At 40.1% G+C, this 24,140-nt stretch overlaps 1 protein-coding gene across 1 annotated transcript; it reads left to right on the top strand.

The window, feature by feature from the left end:
* The first annotated feature begins 4,922 nt into the window (after positions 1 to 4,922).
* Positions 4,923 to 22,447, top strand: LOC132066521 (uncharacterized). Its single transcript, XM_059459823.1, has 3 exons — positions 4,923 to 4,986; positions 21,803 to 21,867; positions 21,977 to 22,447. Exons 1-3 carry the CDS (start codon positions 4,923 to 4,925, stop codon positions 22,445 to 22,447), a joined length of 600 nt encoding a protein of 199 aa, XP_059315806.1.
* Positions 22,448 to 24,140: the final 1,693 nt, after the last annotated feature.

The raw sequence follows: 24,140 nt of genomic DNA, 5'->3' as shown, positions 1-24,140 counted from the left end.
CTATCTGTTCTTCGAACATCCCATTAACTAGGCGTTGGTAAATTGCACCGGTATTTTTTAACCCGAAGGGCATGACATTGTAACAGTAAGTCCCGTACTGGGTAATAAAGGATGTTTTCTCTTGATCCTCCGGGTGCATCCGGATTTGGTTGTACCCGGAGTAAGCATCGAGAAAACTTAACATCTCATGTCCGGCCATCGCATCAATCATTCTATCGATGTGAGGCATCGGAAATGAATCCTTCGGGCATGCTTTGGTCAAATCCTTATAATCAACACACATTCTAAATTTATTACCTTTCTTCGGCACCACCACTACGTTAGCCAACCAGTCCGAGTATTTTACCTCCCGGATAGAACGTATTTTTAAAAGCTTTGTTACCTCATCTTTTACGAAAGCGTGTTTCGGCTCTGCCACGGGCCTCCTTTCTGCTTCACCGGGGGATATGTCCCATCAAGGCTGAGCTTATGAGTCATCACCTCTGGTGGCACACCTGTCATGTCTATATGGGACCATGCGAAACAATGGCATTAGCTTGAAGAAATTTAATTAACTTGTTCCTGAGCTCCGAGGTTAACCTCGTGCCCAGGTATACCTTTCTATCTGGTAGATATTCGAACAAGATGACTTGCTCCGGCTCCTTCACGGTAGATTTGGTTACATCAGAGTCATCCGGTAATACGAACGATCGGGATACGTCAAAATCGTCCTCTTCATCCACCGAGTCCGACCCCTTCTGCTCCGCTGTCGAACCCGTACCCTTTAGTTGCTATTTGGTGTCCTTGCCTCCGACTGATTCATCATCTCTTAGATCCAATTTTTTGGGGAAGAGTGGTGTTTCCTCGACCGCGAACATCTCCCTTGCAGCGGGCTGTTCACGTCGGATGGTTTTTATCCCCTCCGGCGTCGAAAATTTCAAAGAATTGATGTAGTGTCGATGGCACTGCTCTCATGCTATGAATCCACGGTCTACAAAGCAAAGCATAATACTTCATATCTCCTTCGATGACATGAACCATTTGTTGAATGGTGCCGTCAATGTTGATCGAAGAAAGAAATCTCCCCCTTCATGGTTTTGCTTGCCATATTGAACCCACTGAGCACTCGGGCGACCGACATGATCTGGTCGAGTAGCCTTAGCTGTTCAACCACTCTCCACCAGATGATGTTGGCCGAGCTACCTGGGTCAATCAAAATACGTCTAACTTGTGATTTGAAAATAAGAATAGAAATTACCAATGCATCATTATGCGGTTGAATGATGCCTTCTGCATCCTCGTTGCTGAAGGAGATGGAAGGACGGGACAGGGCCCCGTCGTACCCATGAATAGTCATATACATATGCATCGGAAGAGTCTGTACCCAAACATAGGCTCCGGAACAAGGGAGCGCTCCACAATGGCTGAATGGAAATCCTAAGCTGGTGGATCATCCAAACAAGTATTCCGTACCGCGCGGCACGAAACGCACCGAAGAAAGAGGGTCGCACTGAATATGTACCGAGTATGCAAAGCATGAAAACAAGAATAGGATCATAATCGTAACCGTAAGTACAAAGTAAATGCAATATCTGCATTATCAAAATGCTTACTCATTAAAACACAAATCATGCATGGGGCTCTTAGAATATGGTCGCCGCCCGTCGTTGGCGCCATAACGCATCACACCGAAGGTTTCATATCTCCGTATCCCCGTCACACATCATAACACATCATAACGCCATAACACAAAGATAACACCAAATATAAACGGAACCCGCCCTCTAGCGAGGAGCTCTGCGGAACCGTAACACGCATCACACCGAATATAACATAGTGCGCACGATACATAACCTACCCGGACTCCGCGAAAGAGGTAACAACCATATGCACGAGCAGAGTCGTGAGCAACTATATGCAGTTTAAAACATTTTCAAAGACTCGATAGAATAATCGAGGTGAACCATCATTTTAGAACCAAAGCGATAGTCAAATCAAATTTCTTCCGAATGTCGTTCGAAGATATATCAAACAGAACTTTAGGACTCATAGATACGTATCAAACCATATGAAATAGCTTATGGAAATTAAAATATAATCACACATAAACTCGATAGGAAGTAAGTAATCGACGCTCGAGAGTTAAGACGATAGTCGCACTAAATCCCTTCAAAAGTCGCTAGCATTACACAAAGGAAGGTCGCGGGACCCACGGACGAGCGTCAACCCAATCCGGGCCCGCCTATGGAAGGTATAATCATTATACGCTACAGAGCCTCTACGAGCATATCGAGGCGATCCGGTTCTGTCTACGAAAGTTACGGCCCTCTTTCGGCATAGAGCCATTTAGGAACAAAACTTTTTGTGCAACATTTGAAAACCAATTATTCCAAAGACATAAGGATCATTATTCAATTATATTACGAATACCAACGTTACAAAGGTAAATAAGAATCGTAGACATACTCGGATCGCAAGAATGGAGTTATCCCGAGGCTCGTAGCACAGCCTACTTATAACTAAGACATGCCAAAAGAAAGAAGCGTTAAGCTTTACATACCTCGTCCGCGTCCTAAGCTACTCCAAATTTAAGTCTCGGCTTCCCAAATCTACAACAACATCATTAGATACCAAACATTAGCCATAGGAACTCCGGAATTCAATTCTAGGCTGGCACTTTATCTACAAAATTAAGCAAAGATTTCCCCTGTAAATTCAACAACCCCGAGAATTCAACTCGGCCAAATCTTCAACAACAATACCAATAACCATACCAAGAACATCAACAATCAATTCAAAATGCATTATAACGTCAATAACTCTTTTCTACATAATTCGACAACATTCCATTTACATTCAAATTAACCACATATGATCAAGCCAACATCAATGCTTATACATTCAAATACTAATCCGTAACCCTCCGACATGATTCAAGAATATTTCAAACACTCCACACAATATTCAAAACAACTCAACCAACATATCCCAAACCCGAAACCTTCTAATTTTCATAGGAACCTCAACAACACATTTCTTTCTTCCAAATTCATGGACTACACCAACAATCCATACATTAACAACATCATTCTCATAAATTCAAGAAACTATAGTAAAGTCACATTAACTTCTAAAATAGCCCACAAACGTTTACAACTCCAATTTGAACCATTAAACCATCATTTTCATCATGGAATCCATACAACAACAACCAAAATACTAATTAGAATTAGTTCATTCCTTGCCATACAAGACAACTTATATTCGGCCACCATCACACACCACATATACACGGCCAAGCACCAACATGCAAGAGTTCATGAATTTCATCCACTTCTACATACTACAACATACATGAACCATCCATAACATATGAAAAGAGGATTAAACCTTACCTTTTTTCACTTAGTTCTTCACTTGGCTAGAGTTGGGAATTGCAAGAACAAAGGCTTTGCTTGCTCCAACAACTACTTCATGTTGTTATACACCTCCTAATGAGTTGAAAAGCTAGGAGAAATTATTTTTTTCTTCAATTTCCAAGGGCATGAATTCGGCCAGCTCCAGCCGAATGCTCCTCTCTTTCTCTTCATGTTTTCTCCAAGTTTCTAGAGATATAAGATGACTAAATAACTTGCTTGGTCATCTATTATACACATATGTTATTAATCCAAGCGTACCATGGCCCACACATGGCTTGGATGAATTAGAACTTGCCAAGCCATGGGTGGGAACCACCCCTAAGTCCCACGGCCAAGTGGCCTTGTTTCATGAAATAATTAACTTCCAATAATTCACTTTTAACCCCAAATTTTTCTTAATATTCCATACCAATAAAATCATAAGCAACTTATGCCTTAAAACAAAATCGATGGTCAAAAGTCTCAACCTCGTATCCCGGAATAATCTTGTCCTTAACTTATCACAACTAACTCAGAATGTCCCAATGTACAAAATGCGGGATATAACATCACCAAGGTTGGGGTGTGACAAATGGTATCGAGCAGCTTCCTGGCTCGAGTTCCGCGCCCGTGTCTAGCAGTCTTGTTTATGGTGTGCGCAAGACACCACACTTATAAACAGGAGGCAATGACATTTAGGAATGATTGACCTTATTTCCTCATCTTAGATCGTGCGATGAGCTATGTCATCAGGATTCCCTTTTTCCTAATTTGCTATGATTTCAAACGCCTATGAAGAGAAAATCCTGGGCTGTACCGCCCTGTGGGTGGCAAGTCGTAGTAGAAAGGAGAACGGAACGAGATCCACCCGTATATAGAGAAGGGGAGTCTCGTAACGAGGTTCCGTCTCGACCTCTTACGCTCCACCCATTTCCGCAGGGCATAAAAGAAGCCTCGCCCATCTCCAAGACTCCCTAGTTCCTCTACCAGATGCTTTGGGCCAGCAGATGAGAGAAGCCATTCAGTTGTTAACTCAGATAGTTGCTGCTCAGGGCCAGCGGCAGAGTGCGGGCCAAGGTGACAGAGCGGTCAGTGTAAGAGCCCGTGATTTTATTAGTTTAGACCCTCCAGAGTTCTTTGGGTCGAATCGGATGAGGAACCGCAAAGCTTTATAGATGAGATATCGAGAACGTTATGACTAATCAGTAGAGTTGGCTTCTTATAGATTACGGGATGTTGCGGTCCATTGGTATACGCATCCGGATGTCCTCTAGAGGAAAGCACCTCCCGCATGGCAAGAGTTTGTAGACTCTTTCCTCCAACATTATTTGCCGCCGCAGGTTCGACTCGGCTGTAGTCGATAAGTTTTTGAATCTCGCACAAGGGAATACGAGTGCTCGTGAGTATAGTCTCCGCTTTAATTCTCTCCGGCTAGTAATGCTCCAACCATGGTGGTAGCAGACATGGGAGATTGCGTACATCGATTTCAGGAGCGATTTCGAGGCCACATTTGCAAGGAATGTTTGACGGCCTCACTTCGTAGGGATGGACATTTCTCAGATTCAGGCACGTGCTTCGAATTTGGAAGAGCAACGACAAATGCAAGAGAGTAAGCACGATTACGATAGAGGTGATAAAAAGCAGTGGCCGCATCTTCAGAGCTATTAGTGAATTCAGGTGAGGACAGAGCGTAGTATTCCACGCATAGCTTAAAGCCAACAATGGCTAGTGCGCCTTCCCGATTTGTAAGTAAGAGATTTGATCGCCCTATCTATTTTGAACCGGGCCAGAGTTCCAAAATTTTGGGTATACAGTATAAGGGTGACTCGGGCCAGATGAGGCCACCTGCACCACGATGTCGGGGGTAAGAGAGGATTACATCGGGGGACCATGTCGGACAGTTTAGATATTTGTTATGCTTGCGGTCGGTCAGGCCATATTATGCGTGAGTGTCCGTCCCGAGATAGTAGGGATACGGCTCGGCTCTGGTGGATCGCAGAATGGGTCTGCCATTATTGGGTACACCCTCCGCATGACAGGGTCGCAGTACTAGAAGGTCGTGGTAGAACCAAGGGAAGAGAGTCTGGTTCTGCGCAAAATTCGAATCGTGATTATACATTGGCTGAGCAATAGGATCATGAGCCTTTCCCTAATGCTGTTATAGGTATATCATCAATGTCTTCCCATGATATATATGTAGTGATCGATTCGGATTCTATATATATATATATATATTATTCCTTATATTTTCTATTGTACTGGGGTAAAATGAAGCCTACGTTAAAGGTAGGCATTAATAGCATAAGATAATGGGCTTGGACTAGAGATATGGCTGTAAGGAAAGTAGGACGAATATACGAGGAGTAGACATACATGAGCATACGAGCAAGCTATGGTATTAAGAAGGGAAGTAAGAAATGAATGACAAGATGAACTTCATAGGTATTTCATGACGAAGACAAGGATTGACTAGATAAGGTAGTGGAGGAATTATGACACCCGACAATGGGCCAATCGAAAAGTAATAGAGAGCTATGGAGCAAGATGAGCTAAGGAAAAGTAAAGAGAAGTTATGAAACTAGACGGAGATAAGATCGCAAGAACAAAAGTCATGGATATAAATAGAGAAGACGAACATTTACGGAATCAAGAGACCCGCTGATTAATGAATCAAAACAATAGATGTGCTCTAGACTATGGGAAAAGATTTACAAAGGAGAGTGGCGAAGATTAAGAGCAAAAGGAGAACTCAAAGGAAATGATTAAAGATATCGCGTTGACGGGGAACAAGCCGGTGACTAAGACAAAGGTCGGGAATATCCGTGAAGCCTAAGAAGGGATACATAGATCGAAGAGAATAAGAATTTCTGAATGATAAGAAGAAGGATAAACTGCGCAATTCACATAAGTGCAGATTTTAAATAAGCAGGTAAGACTGCAAGTGAATAATGTAAATACCAGTAAATACAGGTAATAATATTGACATTTCCCTCTGAACGAACTCTACTTCAACATTCGAGGACGAATGTTTTTGTAGGGCGGAGAATGTTATACCCCGTAGTTTCGTACGTTAAAATTTATAAGTATTGATGGTTGTTTTAAGTATGGTTACTGGAGTTACCTTCAAGGATATATGAGATTATATGCATTAAACTTATTGTTGAGAGTTTAAGTTCATATAATAAGCTATAGGAGACTCCGGGACCAAGCGAATCGAAGAAAATAAATTTGTCGAAAATTTGGAAAAAAGTTGGCAGAATTTTAGGCAGATATTTAGTCAACTTTGGAGGGGTATATCTCCTAGTATATTAGGAGTTTTAAGGAGTTTTAAAAGATTAAAATGAAGTTCGTCGAATCAAGTTTCCAATGCATCAAACCGCTCGTCGATACAACATCGGACTAGTGAATTATGGATGTTACAAGTTAGGTGGATGGAGAAGAAAAATGCTGCTACAGTAACCGGGTGCTACAATACCCGGGTGCTACAGTAACCCGACCCAATACACACCTATAAATACCCCGCTAACCCATTAATTTTCATCAGTTCTCACCTTTTTCTCATCCTCCACACTTGAAAGTTCTATAATTTTCCATCATTTTCCATAACATTCCATAACTCTCCATAATTTTCCATAATTCTTCCATAATCTTCCATAACCTTTCCATATTATTAAGAGAGAATATCAACATCAAAAACCTCAAAGAAAATCCATGGAAGTTAATTGTTCTTGTTTCTCTTCAAGGTGGAAATGAACTTGATCTTGGAAAGGGGTGAATAAAGTGAAGTTCTTCTACTATAAGGTATGTTTTTCCTATTATTATTTACATGATTGAGATGATATAAAGGTTTAGAAATTCTTAGAGAGGAAAGAATCATAGTAAAAAAAATCATAACGAGTTGAATTGAAGTTGATGGCCATGAGGTGAGTTTGAAAGAGAATTTTAGATTAATTTGAGATTAAATTAAATATAATTCTTTGATTATGGTATTATGGATGTTGTTATGGCTAGTTGAAAAATTGGACAAATGTCGTGTGGGACATTTTATGGAATATATTGGTGTTGATAGTATTGTGGTTGATGTTGGTATTGTTGTTGTTGTTGTTGGTTGCTGGATTGTGATTTCGGGCTAGGCATATAAATAGGGGAGGTGCGGCCCAAATTTCGGCAGATTCTAAAAAATTTCATTTGAATGCTTGAGACAAGTGTATGATATTTAGCCTAATGAAAATGTGGATGGTTTATGTGTCACGACCCAACCCCGTAGGCCGTGACTAGTGCCCGAGTTGGGCACCCAAACGCATTCGTCAAACCCGAATCACACACAAATGTTTATGCCGACACAATATCAAACGCTACTTCAAACACATCTCAAACTCAAACACATATATACATATATCGAAAGCCGATAAGGCTATCCGATGGCTCAATCGGCCCAAAACGTATTATATACAAACACACCCGGACCGGGTAGGCACACAACCCACATATACGTCTACAAGCCCTAAACAAACCAACGTAATCATATGACGGATGTGGCCCCGCCGTACCCCCGAACACACACACGCACATATATATGCAACGAACGAGTATGTACCAAAATATAGGCTCCGGATGTAGAGCACTCCAACCCAAACAGATGGGAATCCTAAACCGGCGGGTCGCCAACCGGTCGTCTGTACGCGGGCATGAAACGCAGAAGAGAAGGGGGTCACATTTAAATATGTACTCGAGATGTAAAGCAGAAATACAAAAGAAATAACCGAATCACACTCAAAACCGAAGTACCGAAAGTAAGTACATTTCAAATGCCAAATGTTTATTTTCAAAATAGAAAACATGCAAAAGTACATAGTAAAATATGGTCGCCCGCCCGTCGATGGCGCCATAACACAAGATAACACCGTAAGGTTTCAAATCTCCGTACAACCCCGAACGCAACACATCATCACAACACATCATAAGCCATATCACAAAGATAACCCATAAACGGAACCCGCCCTATGGCGAGGTCTCGGAACCGTAGCACAAAGATAACTCCAGAATATATCATAGTGCGCACGACAAGAAACTGCCCGGAACCGCGAACGATATACCAACAACCGCACGAGCAGAGTCGTGAGTAACCATATGCATAAAATCATTATCATAGGTTCAAAAAGTAAGTAAAATAACCATACTGGGATCGGGAAACTCGTCATACCAAACTCTCTCAAACGTCATCGAAAAGTGCAAAAGAAGGTCGCGGGACCCACGGACGAGCGCTCAAGCCCGAGCCGGGCCCGCCATGGAAAACATACTCATCACACGTCATACAACCTCTCACGACGATATCGAGGCAATCCGAGCTCCTTAGTCGAAAGTTATGAGCGTTCGAAGTTTCAACATTGTTTAAGAATAAAACTCTTTTGAAAACCAAGTTTTTATGCAACTTTAAAATCAATTTTTTCAACAACATCAAAACCAATATTTTCTCACATCAACACACGAGTACCAAAAGACAAACGCGAATCATAGTCGCCTTGATCAAGAGAATGGAATTCCCTCGAGGCTAGTATCGTAGCCTATATTGAACTAAGACATGCCAAAAGAAAGAAGGGTTAAGCTTACATACCTCGCTTGCACACAACGCTAATCCAACCAAACTTATATCTCGAACTCTCCAAGATCTACATAACATCAATAAGTACCAACGTCAACCATAAGCACTTAAAAGCTCATTTCCAACTAGTACATAATCCTACGGAAAATCAAGCGCACTTCCTTTATAAATGGACCAACCCCGAGAATTCAACTCGGCCAAATTCAACAACACAACAAACCAACAATCATTCCAACAATATCCACAATCAATTCGAAACGCATTCGAACATTAAAAATCCTCTTCCACACATTCCAACAATATTCCAATTATGCTTACTACAACTACATACTTACAAACCAACATATAATCAAACGAACGCATATTCAATTATCAATCTAAAACCATTCAAACAACATTCAAGAACTCTTTAAATAATTCATACAATATTTCCAACAACCCAACAAACACTCCATTCCACCCGAATTGGCCCCAAACCCGAGAACTTCAACTCTAACACATTCCTTGGTTTCAAAACATGAAAATTACACTAAATGCACTAAACCTTCCAAATCAGCCCCTAACACTTACAATACCAACTTGAATCATTAAACTCTCATTTCCAACATAGAATTCACATAACGACAACAACCAAAATTCCAAGGAAACTAATCCATTTCTTGACACACATCAAAGGCCATATTCCTACCAACACACAAACCTACACACTTCATGATTTTTACTCATTTCAACACACCACAATAACCAAACACACTACATAAACTTAGTTCATCACTTATAACATAGCACACACATACACGGCCAACACACATGTACACGGCCTCAACTTCAATCACCAAGTTTCCATGAATTTCATCCATAACAACATACAACAACACACATAAACCTTCCATAACTCATAAAACAAGATTAGAATTTACCTTTCTTCACAAATCCTCAACTTGTCCAAAGTTGGCCAAGGACGAAAACGAACAATCCAACGCTCGAAACAACAACTCCACGTTATTCACCACCCTCAAATTAGTAGGTTTGCTTAGGAGAAATAATTTTGGGAAGGCTTGATCTTGGTCTTGGTTTTTCCTTTTCTTGGCCGAATACTCTCTCTCCTCTCCAAGTTTCTTGATTTTTCCTAAGTCTTAAAATGATGATATATGGTCCCTTAAGTCATCTCCTAATTTACATATAATAGCCAACCATGTGGCCATGGCCCACCCCTAAGGTGGCCGGCCACATGGCCATGTCTTACTCCCTCCATTTTTTCAATAATTGGCCACTTCTCTTAATTCCATCTTTGGTCCCAAACTTTCTTAATTGTTTCCATACCAATAACATCATACATACTTAGGTCTTACAACATAATCGAAGGTCAAACGTCTCGACTTCATATCCCGGAATGGTCTCAATCCTAACTTTTCATAGTTAACCCAAATCGTCTCGTCGTTCAAAATACGGGATGTAACATTATGTATAGAGTTGCGAGCTTGGAAGAATAAACGTTGAACGACTAAGGCGACCGAAAGGTATGTTAAGGCTAGTCCCTTTCTTTCAAAGGCATGATTCTTAAGCTAGGATTCCGTCTATATTTCTATGCCATTCTTGTTCCCAAAAGTAAGAATTCAAGATTTCCAATCTAAGATAAGCTCTTATGATGTTAAATGAAAAATGTTCTATAATGATTGTGACGATGATGATGATTGTATTCTAGAAATTCCGAAGCTATGATTTGAGAGCATTATGAAATTATTGAGTCATTCCACGAATCCCTTGATCTTACTTATTGTTGATGTTCTCACCTCATGTTACTCATTCCTTCGAGGTGAGATATAGCGAAGATAATGATTCTATTTTCAATACTATCTAAGTTCATGATTCTCAAGACTCCCATGATATTGTCGACTTCACCTTAAGATAGTTGATCTTCTAAGGAAGGATATAGTGATAATGATAATACTAATGATGATGTTGATTTCATTTATGTATTTTTATGTATATGTATGTATGTATGCATTGCACTCCCACTGATCAGTTGGGGATAACACCGAGTCCCAAAAGGGCCGGGTACGGATAACACCGAGTCCCGAAAGGGCAACTTTAAAATCAATAACAACAAAAACCGGTGATCCCGAAAGGGCCTCGGTACGGATGACACCGATTCCCGAAAGAAAGTGGCCGATGTACGGATATGACGATATATATGTATAGTAAGTTTATGTGAATACATATGTATGTATGTTGTGTAGGGATGTGTATGAAATGTTTTTCCAAAGAGAGGAGTAGTTTACATGACAACATTCACAACTCTTTAAATAATTCATACAATATTTCCAACAACCTAATCTTAAGAAGAGTACGAGGTATAACTACTTACTTTATCTTATCTTATCTTCATTCCGATATCATACTACTATTCATGCCTTGCACACATACTCAGGTACATTATTCGTACTAACGTTCCTTCTTGTGGACGCTACGTTCATGCCCGCAGGTGCAAGTAGACAAGACGAGGATCTTCCGCAGTAGGACGAAAAACGCTTTCAGGTACTAGTTTTGATTGGTGGGCTCCATCTCTTCTTGGAGCATTGCTGAGTCTGAGTTGTATATGTTTTTTTTTGTGATAAGAGGGTATGTCAGGGGCCTTATCCCGACTTGTGTACTTCAATCATGCTCATAGAGGCTTTACAGATAGATTCCTGTGTACAGCTCATTTATGTCTTGTTAGTGGATATATGGACGTCGCAGGCCCATTACATATATACGTATGCATGATTTTATATTCATAGTTGGCCTTCATGGCCTTATTTTTCCATTTGAGACATAGAGGATGCGAGTTATCAATTAGTTCGCTCGATTTTCGTAAGGTACCGGTGTTATATCCCGCATTCTGTACGTTGGGACATTCCGAGCTAATTGCGGGAAGTTAAGGGCAAGGCCATTTTCCGGTTTTATTTTAATGCGCAAGTCGCATATAAGTATTGGCGGGGAATGTTAAGGGCGAACGTGGAATTTGGAAATCGTTATTGGTTCATGACTTCTTGGAGAAGCCAAGTGGCCGGGTCCCACCCATGGTTGGCCAATTATTTTAAGCCATAAAGATGCACATGTGTTCATCTTATATTTTGTAAGTGGCTAAGGATGCACATGGACAAAGATGACAAGGCAAGACAAGTAAGTCATCTATTGTGACATGGGAAATTTCTAGAAAATTGAGAAAAAGAAAAAAAAAAAAAAAAAAAGAAGGAGTATGAGCCGCCAATTATATGCAAATATTATATATATATATATATATATATATATATATATATATATATATATATATATATATATATATATATATGTATATAAGTGAGGACAACAAGGCACCTTTCATCATTTTACAAACTCAAGAAATTTCAAGAAACATGAAGAAAAAAAAAAAGGAAGCAAACGGCCAAGAGGGGCTGGCCGAACTAGCCCCAGGATTTTGATCAAGAAAAATTTGTTTCTTTTAGCTTTCATACCAATTGGAAGGTCCTTGTCAACATGGAGGGGTTGTTGGAGCAAGAAAAAAACATCCGTTTGTGCAAATTTGTGAGCCTAGCCGTGGGAGAAGTTGAAGGAAAAGGTAAGGTTCAATCTTGTTTTTCATATGTTATGTATGGCTTGTGGATGTTCGAGTATGGAAATGAATGAAAACCATGAAAACATGGATGTGGGGAGTGTAGCCGTGAGTGTGTATGTGTGGCTGTGTATATGTGTATGTGTAGGGGGTGAAGAATTAGTTGTATTTAGCATGTTTATGTGTTGTTGCAGAGTGTAGAAAATGAATGAAACTTATGAGGTTATGTATGCCGAGGAATGGCCGTGTAGGGGCTGATTTGGTGTAGGCATGCTAAGCTAATTTTATTTAGTGTTTGGTTGATATTGTTATGGACATTTTGAGCATGTTGTAATGTGTTGAAATGGATGAAATGCATGAGTTGTGCGTGTGGAGGTGTTGACCGAATGGTGGCTGTTTTGTGTGGAAGAAATGGACTAATTTTATTTGGTATAATATGGTTGTCGTATCGTGAATTCTATGATGTAAAATGAAGGTTTAATGGTTCAAGTTGAAGTTGTAATGGTTGTGGGCTGATTTGGAAGCTAATGTGATTTCGATATGCTTTCTTGAATTTATGGAAATAATGTTGTGAATGTGTGGATTATTGGTGTCATTGATGAATTTGGAAGAAGGAAATGTATCGTTGTTGTCCCTATGGAAATTAAAGGTTTCGGGTGAAGTAGTATATGGTTTGGGTTGTTTTAAATGTTGTATGGATTGCTTGGAATGCCCTTAAATCGTGTTTGAATGGTCTCGGATTAATACTTGAACGTATGATCGATGAAGTTAGATTGATTGTATGCGGTTTATTTGAATGTAAATGAAATATCGTCGAACTATGTGGAAGAAGGTCGTTGATACTAGAATGCGTTTTGAATTAATTATGGATGTTGTTTATATGAATGTTGGTGTTGTTGTGATGATTTGGCCGAGTTGAATCCTCGGGGTTGATGGATTTGTAGGGAGATGCCGCCCAAATTTCTGTAGATAAAGCGATGGTTTGGAATTGAGTTCTTCAATGCTTATAGCTAATGTTGGGTGTCCAATGACATTATGGTAGATCGTGAGAAGCCGAGGCGTAAGGTTGGATTAGCTTAGAAGGCGGCCAAGGTATGTAAAGCTCACTTTTCTTTCTTCGGCATGTCTTAGTTAAATTAAGCTATGATATGATCCCCGAGGTAATTCTATTCTTACGATCCGAGCATGTCTGCGATTCTTATTTGCCTCTTAATGTTGACATTCTTAAGGTAGTGAAAATTTTGGCCCTTATGTCTTTTGTATGTTTGGAAATGAATGTCGCCTAAAGAATTTTATGTTTAAAGGATTCCGAAACTACGAACAACCGTAACTTTCACCAAAAGGCTCGGATCGCCTCGATAAGCCCGTAGGAGGTTCAGTAGCGTATGATGATCTTAACTTCTGTGGGCGGGCCCGGATCGGCTGAGTACTTGTCCGTGGGCCCGCAAGACGTTCCTTTGTATAGTTCTAGCCACTTGTTAAAAGAACTTAACATGGTTAACAACCCGACTTCCGAATATGATTACTCACATGTGTTAAGTCTGAAATGAGAAATCGTATGTATATGATTCCGATACGTAACTATGATGGCTAAAGTTCAATTTGACAAGTCCCGAGTAACATTCGAAAGAAACTGGATTTGACTATGACCATTGGCTCGGTTTTTAAATGATAGTCTATTTTGATTGGTTCTATGGAATCTGTGTAAATGTATGAAATGAGAATTTGTATGCATATGATTTTAATACGTAACCATGATTTCCAAAGCTCTATTTGACATGTTCCTGAGTAACATTCGGAAGAAACTTAATGTGACTATGATTCTGTAACACGAGCGTTGATCTGTTACTTAGTTGTTGAGCTTCAAAGATGAATTGTGTGTATGTGTATGTGGCTTCTTATTACTCTGCTCGTGCCTACTATGACATCACTTCACCGAGTCCCGGGCCGGGTACGTATTCGTGCACAGTTGATATGATATTTCACCGAGTCCCGAAAGGGCCGGGTACGATCGAGTCCCTCATTAGAGGGCCGGGTACGGTATGTATATGACATTCACCGAGTCCCGAAAGGGCCGGGTACGGTATATGATGATATGATTATTCATCGAGTCCCGAAAGGGCCGGGTACGACCGAGTCCCGAAAGGGCCGGGTACGGTATATGATGGCATGATTATTTACCGAGTCCCTGTTGGAGGGCGGGTATACATGTATATATATATGATGATGTGATATGATGACATGATAATATGATACGATGATTATATGATCTTACCCACCGAGTCCCTCACTAGAGGGCCGGGTACGGTATATATGTTCGATGATACGATGATATGATAATGACATGATCTTACCCACCGAGTCCCTCGCTAGAGGGCCGGGACACGCTATATGTATATGTATATGTATGAGATATGTTTTACTGAGGGCAAGTCTATGATTCGATGGTTATGTCTCGTTCGTACTTCTCGGTCCCATTATGATTGTTTAATGTATTCCAAGCTTTACATACTCGCACATTTTCCGTGACCGACCCCCTTTTCTTCGGGGCCGCGTTTCATGCCGCGTGTGCACACCTGTGTGGTGAATGATTAGTAGAAGATGCTCAGTAAGGGATTGGTGAGCTCCATTTTCTCTCGTGAGTGCTTTGCCGAGTCAGATTATTATGTTATGGTTTCATGTTCTGTGTTAGAGACTTTGCGAGGCAGTGTCGTGGGTCTAAGATGTCGGTTATGTATGCGGTATGTAAGCGATGTATTATTAGGCATTGTATTATAAGCTTTATATGCTAGAAATTTTATTTGATTCGAAAAAGTGTAAAGCTTGGTTGTTTTCCGAAAAACCTTCATTATGTATTCATGTTTTAGTTAAGGGCCCAGTGTGGCTACGAGTATTATGAGAGTCAGCGTGTTCGCTCGGCCCTAGGTAAGGGTCGGGTGCCCATCACACCCTATCGGATTAAGGGTGTGACAACCGGGTGCCAATCACGCCTCACCAAGGTTGGGGTGTGACACAACCCTTGGTGGGACCCACATAGGCGGTGGGAAACTTTTTTTGATATATAAATCGGTGGCTTCCATTTCTCATTTAATTTTCGACACCAACAGATCCTAAGCACCCCAAAGGTAAACAGTATAAATCAAGTGTTGTAAATCCCGTGGTGCTCGTAGAACGTAGTTCTATCGCGTTGTGCTTGTGTTCGTTGTTCTTCCAAGTTGATGAAACATAAGAAAAGTCTTGTTCTTGCTAGATTAAGGTAATATTCTACTTCTCCTACATGTATTTGAGTTCATACAACTTGTAGCTAGATTGTTTGGTTGAGAACTTGTGAAATCAGGGTCGAAAATCGTATATGATGTAGTTGTGAGTTGCTGGACTGCTTTGAAATTGTTCTGAGTTAATTTGTTGCTGGTTTTTGAGATTTAAGGTAAGAATCTTGTACTTCTTCATGTACAAGAGTTATTTTAGGTTATTTATATGCTGGATGGTTAAAAACATGCAAGATGTCGACTAGAAGTTGTAAACTCGATATTGAATATTGTTGTGTTGTGTTGTTGGGTTGTTTGGCTGTGTTGTGGTGCTGGAAGTATATAGTTGAAGGTTGTATGTGTTCTTGATCTTTTTATGGACTTGGGAAAGTAAGGAAATCGGGGGAGATGCTGCCCGATTTTATATCGAATGAGCTTGCCGCTCGATAGGGGATTGTGGGACTACTCGTAATTAAATTTAGTACCCTTATTGTTGGTTGTAGACTTAGGCGTGAAGGAGGCTGATTCCAGCTTGATATGCCGTCGTTCGATATAAGGTATGTTAAGGCTAACTCTCTTCTTTTGGCATGATCTAAGTTGAACGAAACATAACCAAACTTAACCAAATGTTGCTTTCCAAAGATGGCTCTACTCTTAGTTATAGAAATGGTTATGCTCATTTTTCATATCTATGTTTAATAAGTACCTTATGTATTCTTCTCCTTGGTTGATGATGGGAAGTATAATGTCATGTTAGTCACATAAGTATAGTCGGAGGTGTAACGACCTTATGCCACTCTGACATGCTCGTAATGTATCTTAGTGGTCTTCATGCATATATACATATGAATATATCTCGATAGCGTTATATACGCGTATATGTATTGTACATAGCACCACTGATCAGTTGGTTATTATTATTATTATTATTATTATTATTATTATTATTATTATTATTATTATTATTATTATTATTATTATTATTGTTATTATGTTCTTTCTTCTTCTTCTTCTTCTTCTTCTTCTTCTTCTTCTTCTTCTTCTTCTTATTCTTATTCTTCTTCTTCTTATTCTTCTTATTATTATTATTCTTATTATTATTATTATTATTATTATTATTATTATTATTATTATTATTATTATTATTATTATTATTATTATTATTATTATTATTATTATTATTATTATTATTATTATTATTATTATTATTATTATTATTATTATTATTATTATTATTATTATTATTATTATTATTATTATTATTATTATTATTATTATTATTATTATTATTATTATTATTATTATTATTATTATTATTATTATTATTATTATTATGATGATGATGATGATGATGATGATGATGATGATGATGATGATGATGATGATGATGATGATGACCACGAGGCGATGGCGCTATATGCTCGTATATATGGTATATGTATCTTTGTGGCGTTATATGCGTGTATACGTTATATCTATGCATATCATAGCCCTTAGTGGAAATCCAGAGTTACAGGTTGATCTTTCTCGACTCTCCTTCACATTGTTTTCTTTACTTATGTTCTTATCATGCCTTACATACTCGTACATTATTCATACTGACGTGCTCTACCGGAGGCGCTATGTTTCATGCCCAGGTCCAAGCAGACATACAGACGGACCTCCCTAGTATGCTGTCTAATTCAGTGGTGGTTTGAGACACTCCATTTATTCCGGAGATGCCATTTTGAGTCGGTATGATATTATGTATATGATATGGGTATGGCGGGGTCCTATCCCGACCTTATGATGTTATAGTACTCTTAGAGGCTTATAGACATATGTCCTATGTAAAGATGTTTTGTATGGCCTTGCAGGCCTTGTTTTGATGTATAGATCACCATGGAGGCCTCGTCGGCCCGTATATATGCATATGTATGTCATTTTTAAATATCATTCGTTGGGACATTTTTTGTTTTCATTAAGATTATCGTATGGTGGCCTTGTCGGCCTAGTTATATGTTAGGTTTATTGGTTAAGTGATATACGTTGGCGCTCGGCAAGTAAGGGCCGGGTGCCGGTCGTGCCCCTTCTATTTAGGGTATGACAAACTTAGTATCAGAGCAGGTCTATCCTAGGTCTGTCTACAAGCAGTGTCTAGTAGAGTCTTATTTATGGGTATGTTATGCACCACACTTATAGCAGTAGCAGGAGGCTACGGGTCATTTAGGATTGTCACCTTTCTTTCATATTCAAGATCGTATGATAGAGCTGAGTTGTAAAAATTCAATTCCTAGTCTTTATCTTGTTTTGATATTACATTGATACTTATGATGACAAAGAAGAAGTCAGCAGGTAAGAGATTAGACGTAGTTGCGAGAGAGGGTACCTGTTAGGTGCCACTAGTAAATGTGGACCATAGTGAGTCTCAGAGTGAGGCCCTATCTCGGACAACTCAGTCTCCGCCCGCTCCAGAGGAACCCAGAAGGGGTGCAATACCCCCAATTCTTCCACCTGATGCCCTTGACCAGGAGATGCAGGATGCCATGCGATTATTGACTCGATTAGTGGCTGCTCAGGCCCAGCGTCAGGGTGCGGGTGTTGGACCTGCTTAGAGGTTATATAGTGCGAGGGTTCGGGACTTTATTAGCCTGGATCTTTAGGTATTTACAGGGCCTTATCCAGAGGAGGACCCACAAAACTTCATAGATCAGATACACAGGACGCTGAAAGTGATCCATGCTTCTGACACTGAGGTGGTGGAGTTGGCCTCTTATAGATTGCAGGATATTGCTGTTTAGTGGTATGAGACTTAGGAGCGGTCCAGAGAACTGAATGCACCTTTGACAGTATGAAAGGATTTCTCGGAGGTATTTTTACATCTTTACTTACCAAAGGGAGACAGACAAGCTTTCGATTGATAAATTTTTGGCTCTCTGAAAGGGAAGTATGAGTGTACGGGTGTATAGTCTTCAATTTGATTCTCTAGCCAGGTATGCTCCCATAGTTGTGACTGAAATGAGGGACCGGGTACATCGGTTCATGATTGGGCTTGGACTTCCCTTGATTAAAGAGTGTATGACGACCTCGTTTCATGAAGGAATGGATATTTTTCCAGACAGGCATACGCTGAGGGATTAAAGGAGCGCAAGCAGCAGTAGCGGGCAAACCAAGATCGTGATAGGGGTTAGAGTAAGAGGGACAGATCTGCAGGTTCTTTCGGAGACTCTCTAGGTGGCTTCAGGACACAATTCCATAGTCTCCCAGTTAATCTAGCGGCTAGTACACCCTCAAAATTTCAGAGTCCTAGGTTTGATCAGTATGCTTATTCGGGACCAAGTCAGAGCTTGCAAGCATCAGACTCCTAGTATCGTGGTGACTCTAGTCAGATGAGAGCACCTTTCCCAAAATGTGATTAGTGTGGTAAGGCGCATTCTGGACAGTGCCGACGGTGGTTAGATGTGTGTTATTCTTATGGACATCCCGACCATATTATGAGAGACTGTCCGACAAGAGGAGAAGGTGGCATGGCTCAGCCGATCTAATCTGTAGAGGCTTCATCATTATCAGTATACCCTGTTAGGAAAGATTCCCAGATGTTAGATGGACGAGGTATGGGTAGAGGTAGAGCGTTTAGCTCGACCAATTATCAAAACCGCATCTATGCATTGGCGGGTCGCCACCTGACATTGTTACAGGTATATTATCTGTCTCTTCACATAATGTATATGCATTAATAGATCCAGGCTCCACTTTGTCATATGTTACTCCATTTATTGTTGGTTAGTTTGGTATAGAAATCGAGTAATTGAATAAGCCATTTGTGGTGTCCACGCCAGTTGGTGATTCTGTGATTACTAGACGTGTCTATCGGTGTTGTACGATGGTAATTTGTAGCCGTCATACTCAAGTGAACCTAGTAAAGTTAGAAATGTTTGACTTTGATGTTATTATGGGCATAGACTGTTAGCGTCGTGTTATGTTAACGTAGATTGTCAGACAAAGATTGTTAGATTTTAGTTTCCAGGTGAGCATGCCCTTGAATAGAAAGGCAATGCTGTGACACCTAATGGTAGGTTTATTTCCTATCTTATGGTGAGGAAGACGATCTCCAAAGGTTGTATATATCATCTTGTTCGGGCTAGGGATGCCAATGTTGAACCACCAACCCTTCAGTTAGTTTCGATGCTTAATGAGTTACCCGATGTGTTTCTAGATGAGCTTCCAGGTCTTCCCCTAGAAGGGGATATTGACTTCAGTATCGATGTACTTTCGGGCACCCAATCGATATCTATTCCCCCTTATAGAATGGCTCCCGCTGAATTCACGGAATTGAAAGAGAAATTGAAGGACTTGCTAGAGTAAGGATTCATTAGCCCTAGCACTTCACCTTAGGGTGCACTGGAATTGTTTGTACGAAAGAAAGATGGCTCGTTGCAGATGTGTATCGATTATCGGCAGCTGAACAAGTCACTATCAAGAACAAGTATCCCCTTTCCAGAATCGATGATTTATTTGACCAGTTGCAGGGTGCCAACTGCTTCTCAAAGATCGACTTAAGGTCAGGGTATCATCAGGTAAGGGTCAAAGAGAAGGACACTCCAAAGACGGCCTTCAGGATGAGATACAGGCATTTTGAGCTCCTAGTAATGTCATTTGGGCTGACAAATGCACCAGCGGTCTTTATGGATCTGATGAATGATGTATTATGTCCTTTTCTTGACGTGTTCATGATAGTGTTTATCAATGATATTCCGGTGTATTCTCGCTCGAAAGCATAGCATGCACCGCTATTTTGGTGTTTTCTCGCTCGGAAGCATAGCATACAGTGCGCATACGGAGGGTGTTACAGACACTTTAGAACCGTAAATTGTATGCTAAATCTCTAAGTGTGAGTTCTTGTTGAACTCGGTGGCCTTTCTTGGTCATATAGTCTCAGATGAAGGCATTAGGGTGGACACTAAGAAGATTGAACCGGTGAAGAATTGGCCGGGCCCACGACTCCTTCAGAGGTCTGTAGCTTTCTATGTTTAATAGGCTACTATCGGAGGTTCGTAGAAGGGTTTTCTACTATATCAACACCATTGATAAAGTTGACACAGAAAGCCACTAAGTTTCAATGGTCTGATGCTTGAGAGTGGAGTTTCCAAGAGTTAAAGGATAGATTGACGTCAGCACCAATTCTTACTCTTCCCGAAGGTACAGAAGGTTATGCTATATATAGTGATGCCTGAGGTACAGGTCTGGGATGTGTGTTGATGCAACATAGTAGGGTGATTGCCTATGCTTTAAGGTAATTGAGGAAACATGAAAAGAACTACCTGCACATGAATTGGAGATAGCGACAGTGGCGTACACTTTTTAAAAATTTGGTGACATTATTTATATAGCGTTCATGTAGATATCTTCACGGACCATACGAGCCTTCAATAAATTCAAGCAGAAGGAGTTGAATTTGAGGAAACGAAGGTGGATTGAGTTATTGAAAGACTATGGCGTTGTTATCCTGTATCATCCCGGCAAAGCCAATGTCGTAGCCGATGCTCTTAGCTCAAGTCCATGGTAGTTTAGTGCATGTGAGAGCCCAAAAGAAGGAATTGACTAGAGAGCTTTATCAATTAACTATTTTAGGGGTCTGATTGATAGATTTGGATGACGAAGTGTAGTAATTCAGAATGCAATAGATTCGTTCCTTATAGACGAAGTAAAAGAGTGTCAGAGCGAAGACCCTGTTTTAGAGAAAATCCGATAAGGTATTCAACAAAAGAAGACCATGGCATTTGATCTTGATAATGACGGGATACTAAGGTAACAAGGCCTACTGTGTGTTCCAAACGTAGCTGGGCTACGGGAAAAAGTTATGACAGAGGTCCATTATTCACGATACTCCATTCACCCTGGATCAACAAAGACGTATCATGACATTAAGGGGATGTATTGGTAGAACGACATGAAGAAGAACATTGCATAGTTCTTGTCTCAATGTTCTAATTGTCAACAGGTCAAAATAGAGCATCAGAAGCCAGCCAGATTGATCCAAAACATCGAGATCCTGATGTGGAAGTGGTAATGGTTAACATGGATTTCATTACAGGGTTACCTCGCTCATATTGTAAGTTCTACTCTATTTGGGTGGTTGTTGACAGGCTCATAAAATCTGCTCAATTCTTGCCAGTTAAGACCACCTATTCAGCTGGAGTTCCAAGTGGATGATTGGGTATTCTTGAAGATTTCGCTTATGAAGGGCGTAATGAGATTCGGAAAAAAGGGCAAGCTTAGCCTAAGGTATATCGGGCCATATCGAATGATCAAGGGAATAGGTCAAGTAGCTTATGAATTGGAATTGGTAACAGAATTAGAATCAGTTCATCCAGTCTTCCACGTCTCTAAATTGAGAAAGTGTATTAGAGATCCTTCCCGGGTTGTACCGATTGATGATGTACAGAGTACAGAAGATTTGTCTTGCGATGAAGTTCCAGTCACTATATTAGATCGGCAAGTATGCAAGCAGAGGACTAAAGAAGTTGCCTCCTTGAAAGTTTTATGGTGGATCAAGAATGTAGAACAAAAAATAGGGGAGGCAGAAGAGGAGATGAAGTCTAAGTGTCCTCATTTGTTCTCAGCCGAAGGTTCTACGTGTGTATGATCTGGTTGAGTATTCTATTATTATAATGTTAAACCTTGAGCTAACCCTTTCACTCTGGATGAGGCATAGCATGGCAAAAGGCAGAATTACTTGCATTCAAGGTGAGTTCCTATTGAGGTAAATAATACTTGATGCATGATAGCCATTTGAGCCCTGATTATACCATATAATTTGTGGTACGGCCTTACGGGGTGAGGTAGGACATTTTATGCTTGTTAATAGGGTTGGATAGTCCCCTTTATAGGGGAGACTGTTGGCATAAAACAATGTGTGGGCTTTTGATAATTGACAAAGTAATTGAACAAAGCTAGACAATTGGTTGAGGTAAAGCAGAGATTCCAGACAATGAAAAAGCAAGCAGTACAGGATGGTTAAAACAGGTCCATAGACATGTTCTATTGTAAAAAAGCTACAGAAAAGAGCATGCACGTGTCTCATGTTGTAAACATGTGTGTCTATACAAAGAAAAGTGCAATGATCAGATCAAAGAGAGTTCGCCAATACTTGATCAATTACAAGACAGATGTAGACAGAGCAAAAGAGATGAAGATGACTCAGTCACAATGCATTTCATCAAAGAATAGAACAAACATGAAAACATGTTCTATCTCAGGAGTCATCAGGTGCAGTTGTTGAATGAATCAGAAGACAAGAGATCATGAAGCAGAAAAGGTGAAGATGACTCAGAACTATTTTGTTTAAATTAAAAGAGCTGTAGATAAAGTACATGAACTAGGTCTACGAACATGTTCTAACACAGAGCAAGAACAAGATCAGAGTCACAGAGCTGGACAAGGTTAAGGACATGATTTATTCCAGCAATGAAGAAATCTAAGTGAAGAAATACAGGCACAGAGCAAAGAGCAAAGAGCATGATGCTATGAAACAGGTCTATCAACATGTTCCCTCATCCATCTCAAAACCAGGCTCAAGATAGAGTCGAAGGAATGAACGAGAAGGGGATGATGAAATAGGTTCGTGAACATGTTCAATCTCAGAAAGAGTAGTGATTCAGAGGCAGACAAACAAGGTGGATGAAATAGGTTCGTGAACGTGTTCTAGCACAAGTCCTATAAAAATTAGGATTTGCAGATTTATTGTAAAGACTTGGCAGTCAAGTTATAGGATTCGTTGTGATAATTAAACATCATTCTTCAGACTCTTACAAGTAAATGAAGTCGATCCAAAAGGGAAAAATCCCAATTCAACACAAATCCTAATATGTCTCATAGGCCTACTCGAAGAGGATTTTGTGTTTGCTGACCCGATGTGCACTCAATGTTATAAAATCCAAGTCTCACCAAGAAGAAGGTTCGCGCACTCACGAAGAGAGAATTATAAATATTGACCGATCAAAAGATATATCAAGAATACTCAAGAATCTAGAGTTACATCCCTAGTGCAAGAAGATAGATTGAAAGAGATGTTCTATTGTATAATGTTTTCCAGTTCTTAAGTCTAGAAACTTGGATTAGGTTGTTTATCGAGTTGTAATTTATCTGATTTATTAGAAATAGTCAAGTTAGTAAAAAAATGTTTTAAATTCAACTTCAAGTTGGTGATCAACTTGGAGGTTGCTGATTAGTGTAGGGAGATTAGTGAGATAGGGATTAGAGGTGAGTTCCTAGGCTACAGAGTTTGTAACTTGAATTTGCAGAAGCTCACCATTATAGTGGAGCTTTGGGGAAAATCC

The sequence above is a fragment of the Lycium ferocissimum genome, chromosome 8, assembly GCF_029784015.1.
Source record: "Lycium ferocissimum isolate CSIRO_LF1 chromosome 8, AGI_CSIRO_Lferr_CH_V1, whole genome shotgun sequence".
NCBI lineage: Eukaryota > Viridiplantae > Streptophyta > Magnoliopsida > Solanales > Solanaceae > Lycium > Lycium ferocissimum.
The sequence above is the reverse complement of the archived record's forward strand: the minus strand, read 5'-3'. Positions and strand labels throughout refer to the sequence as shown.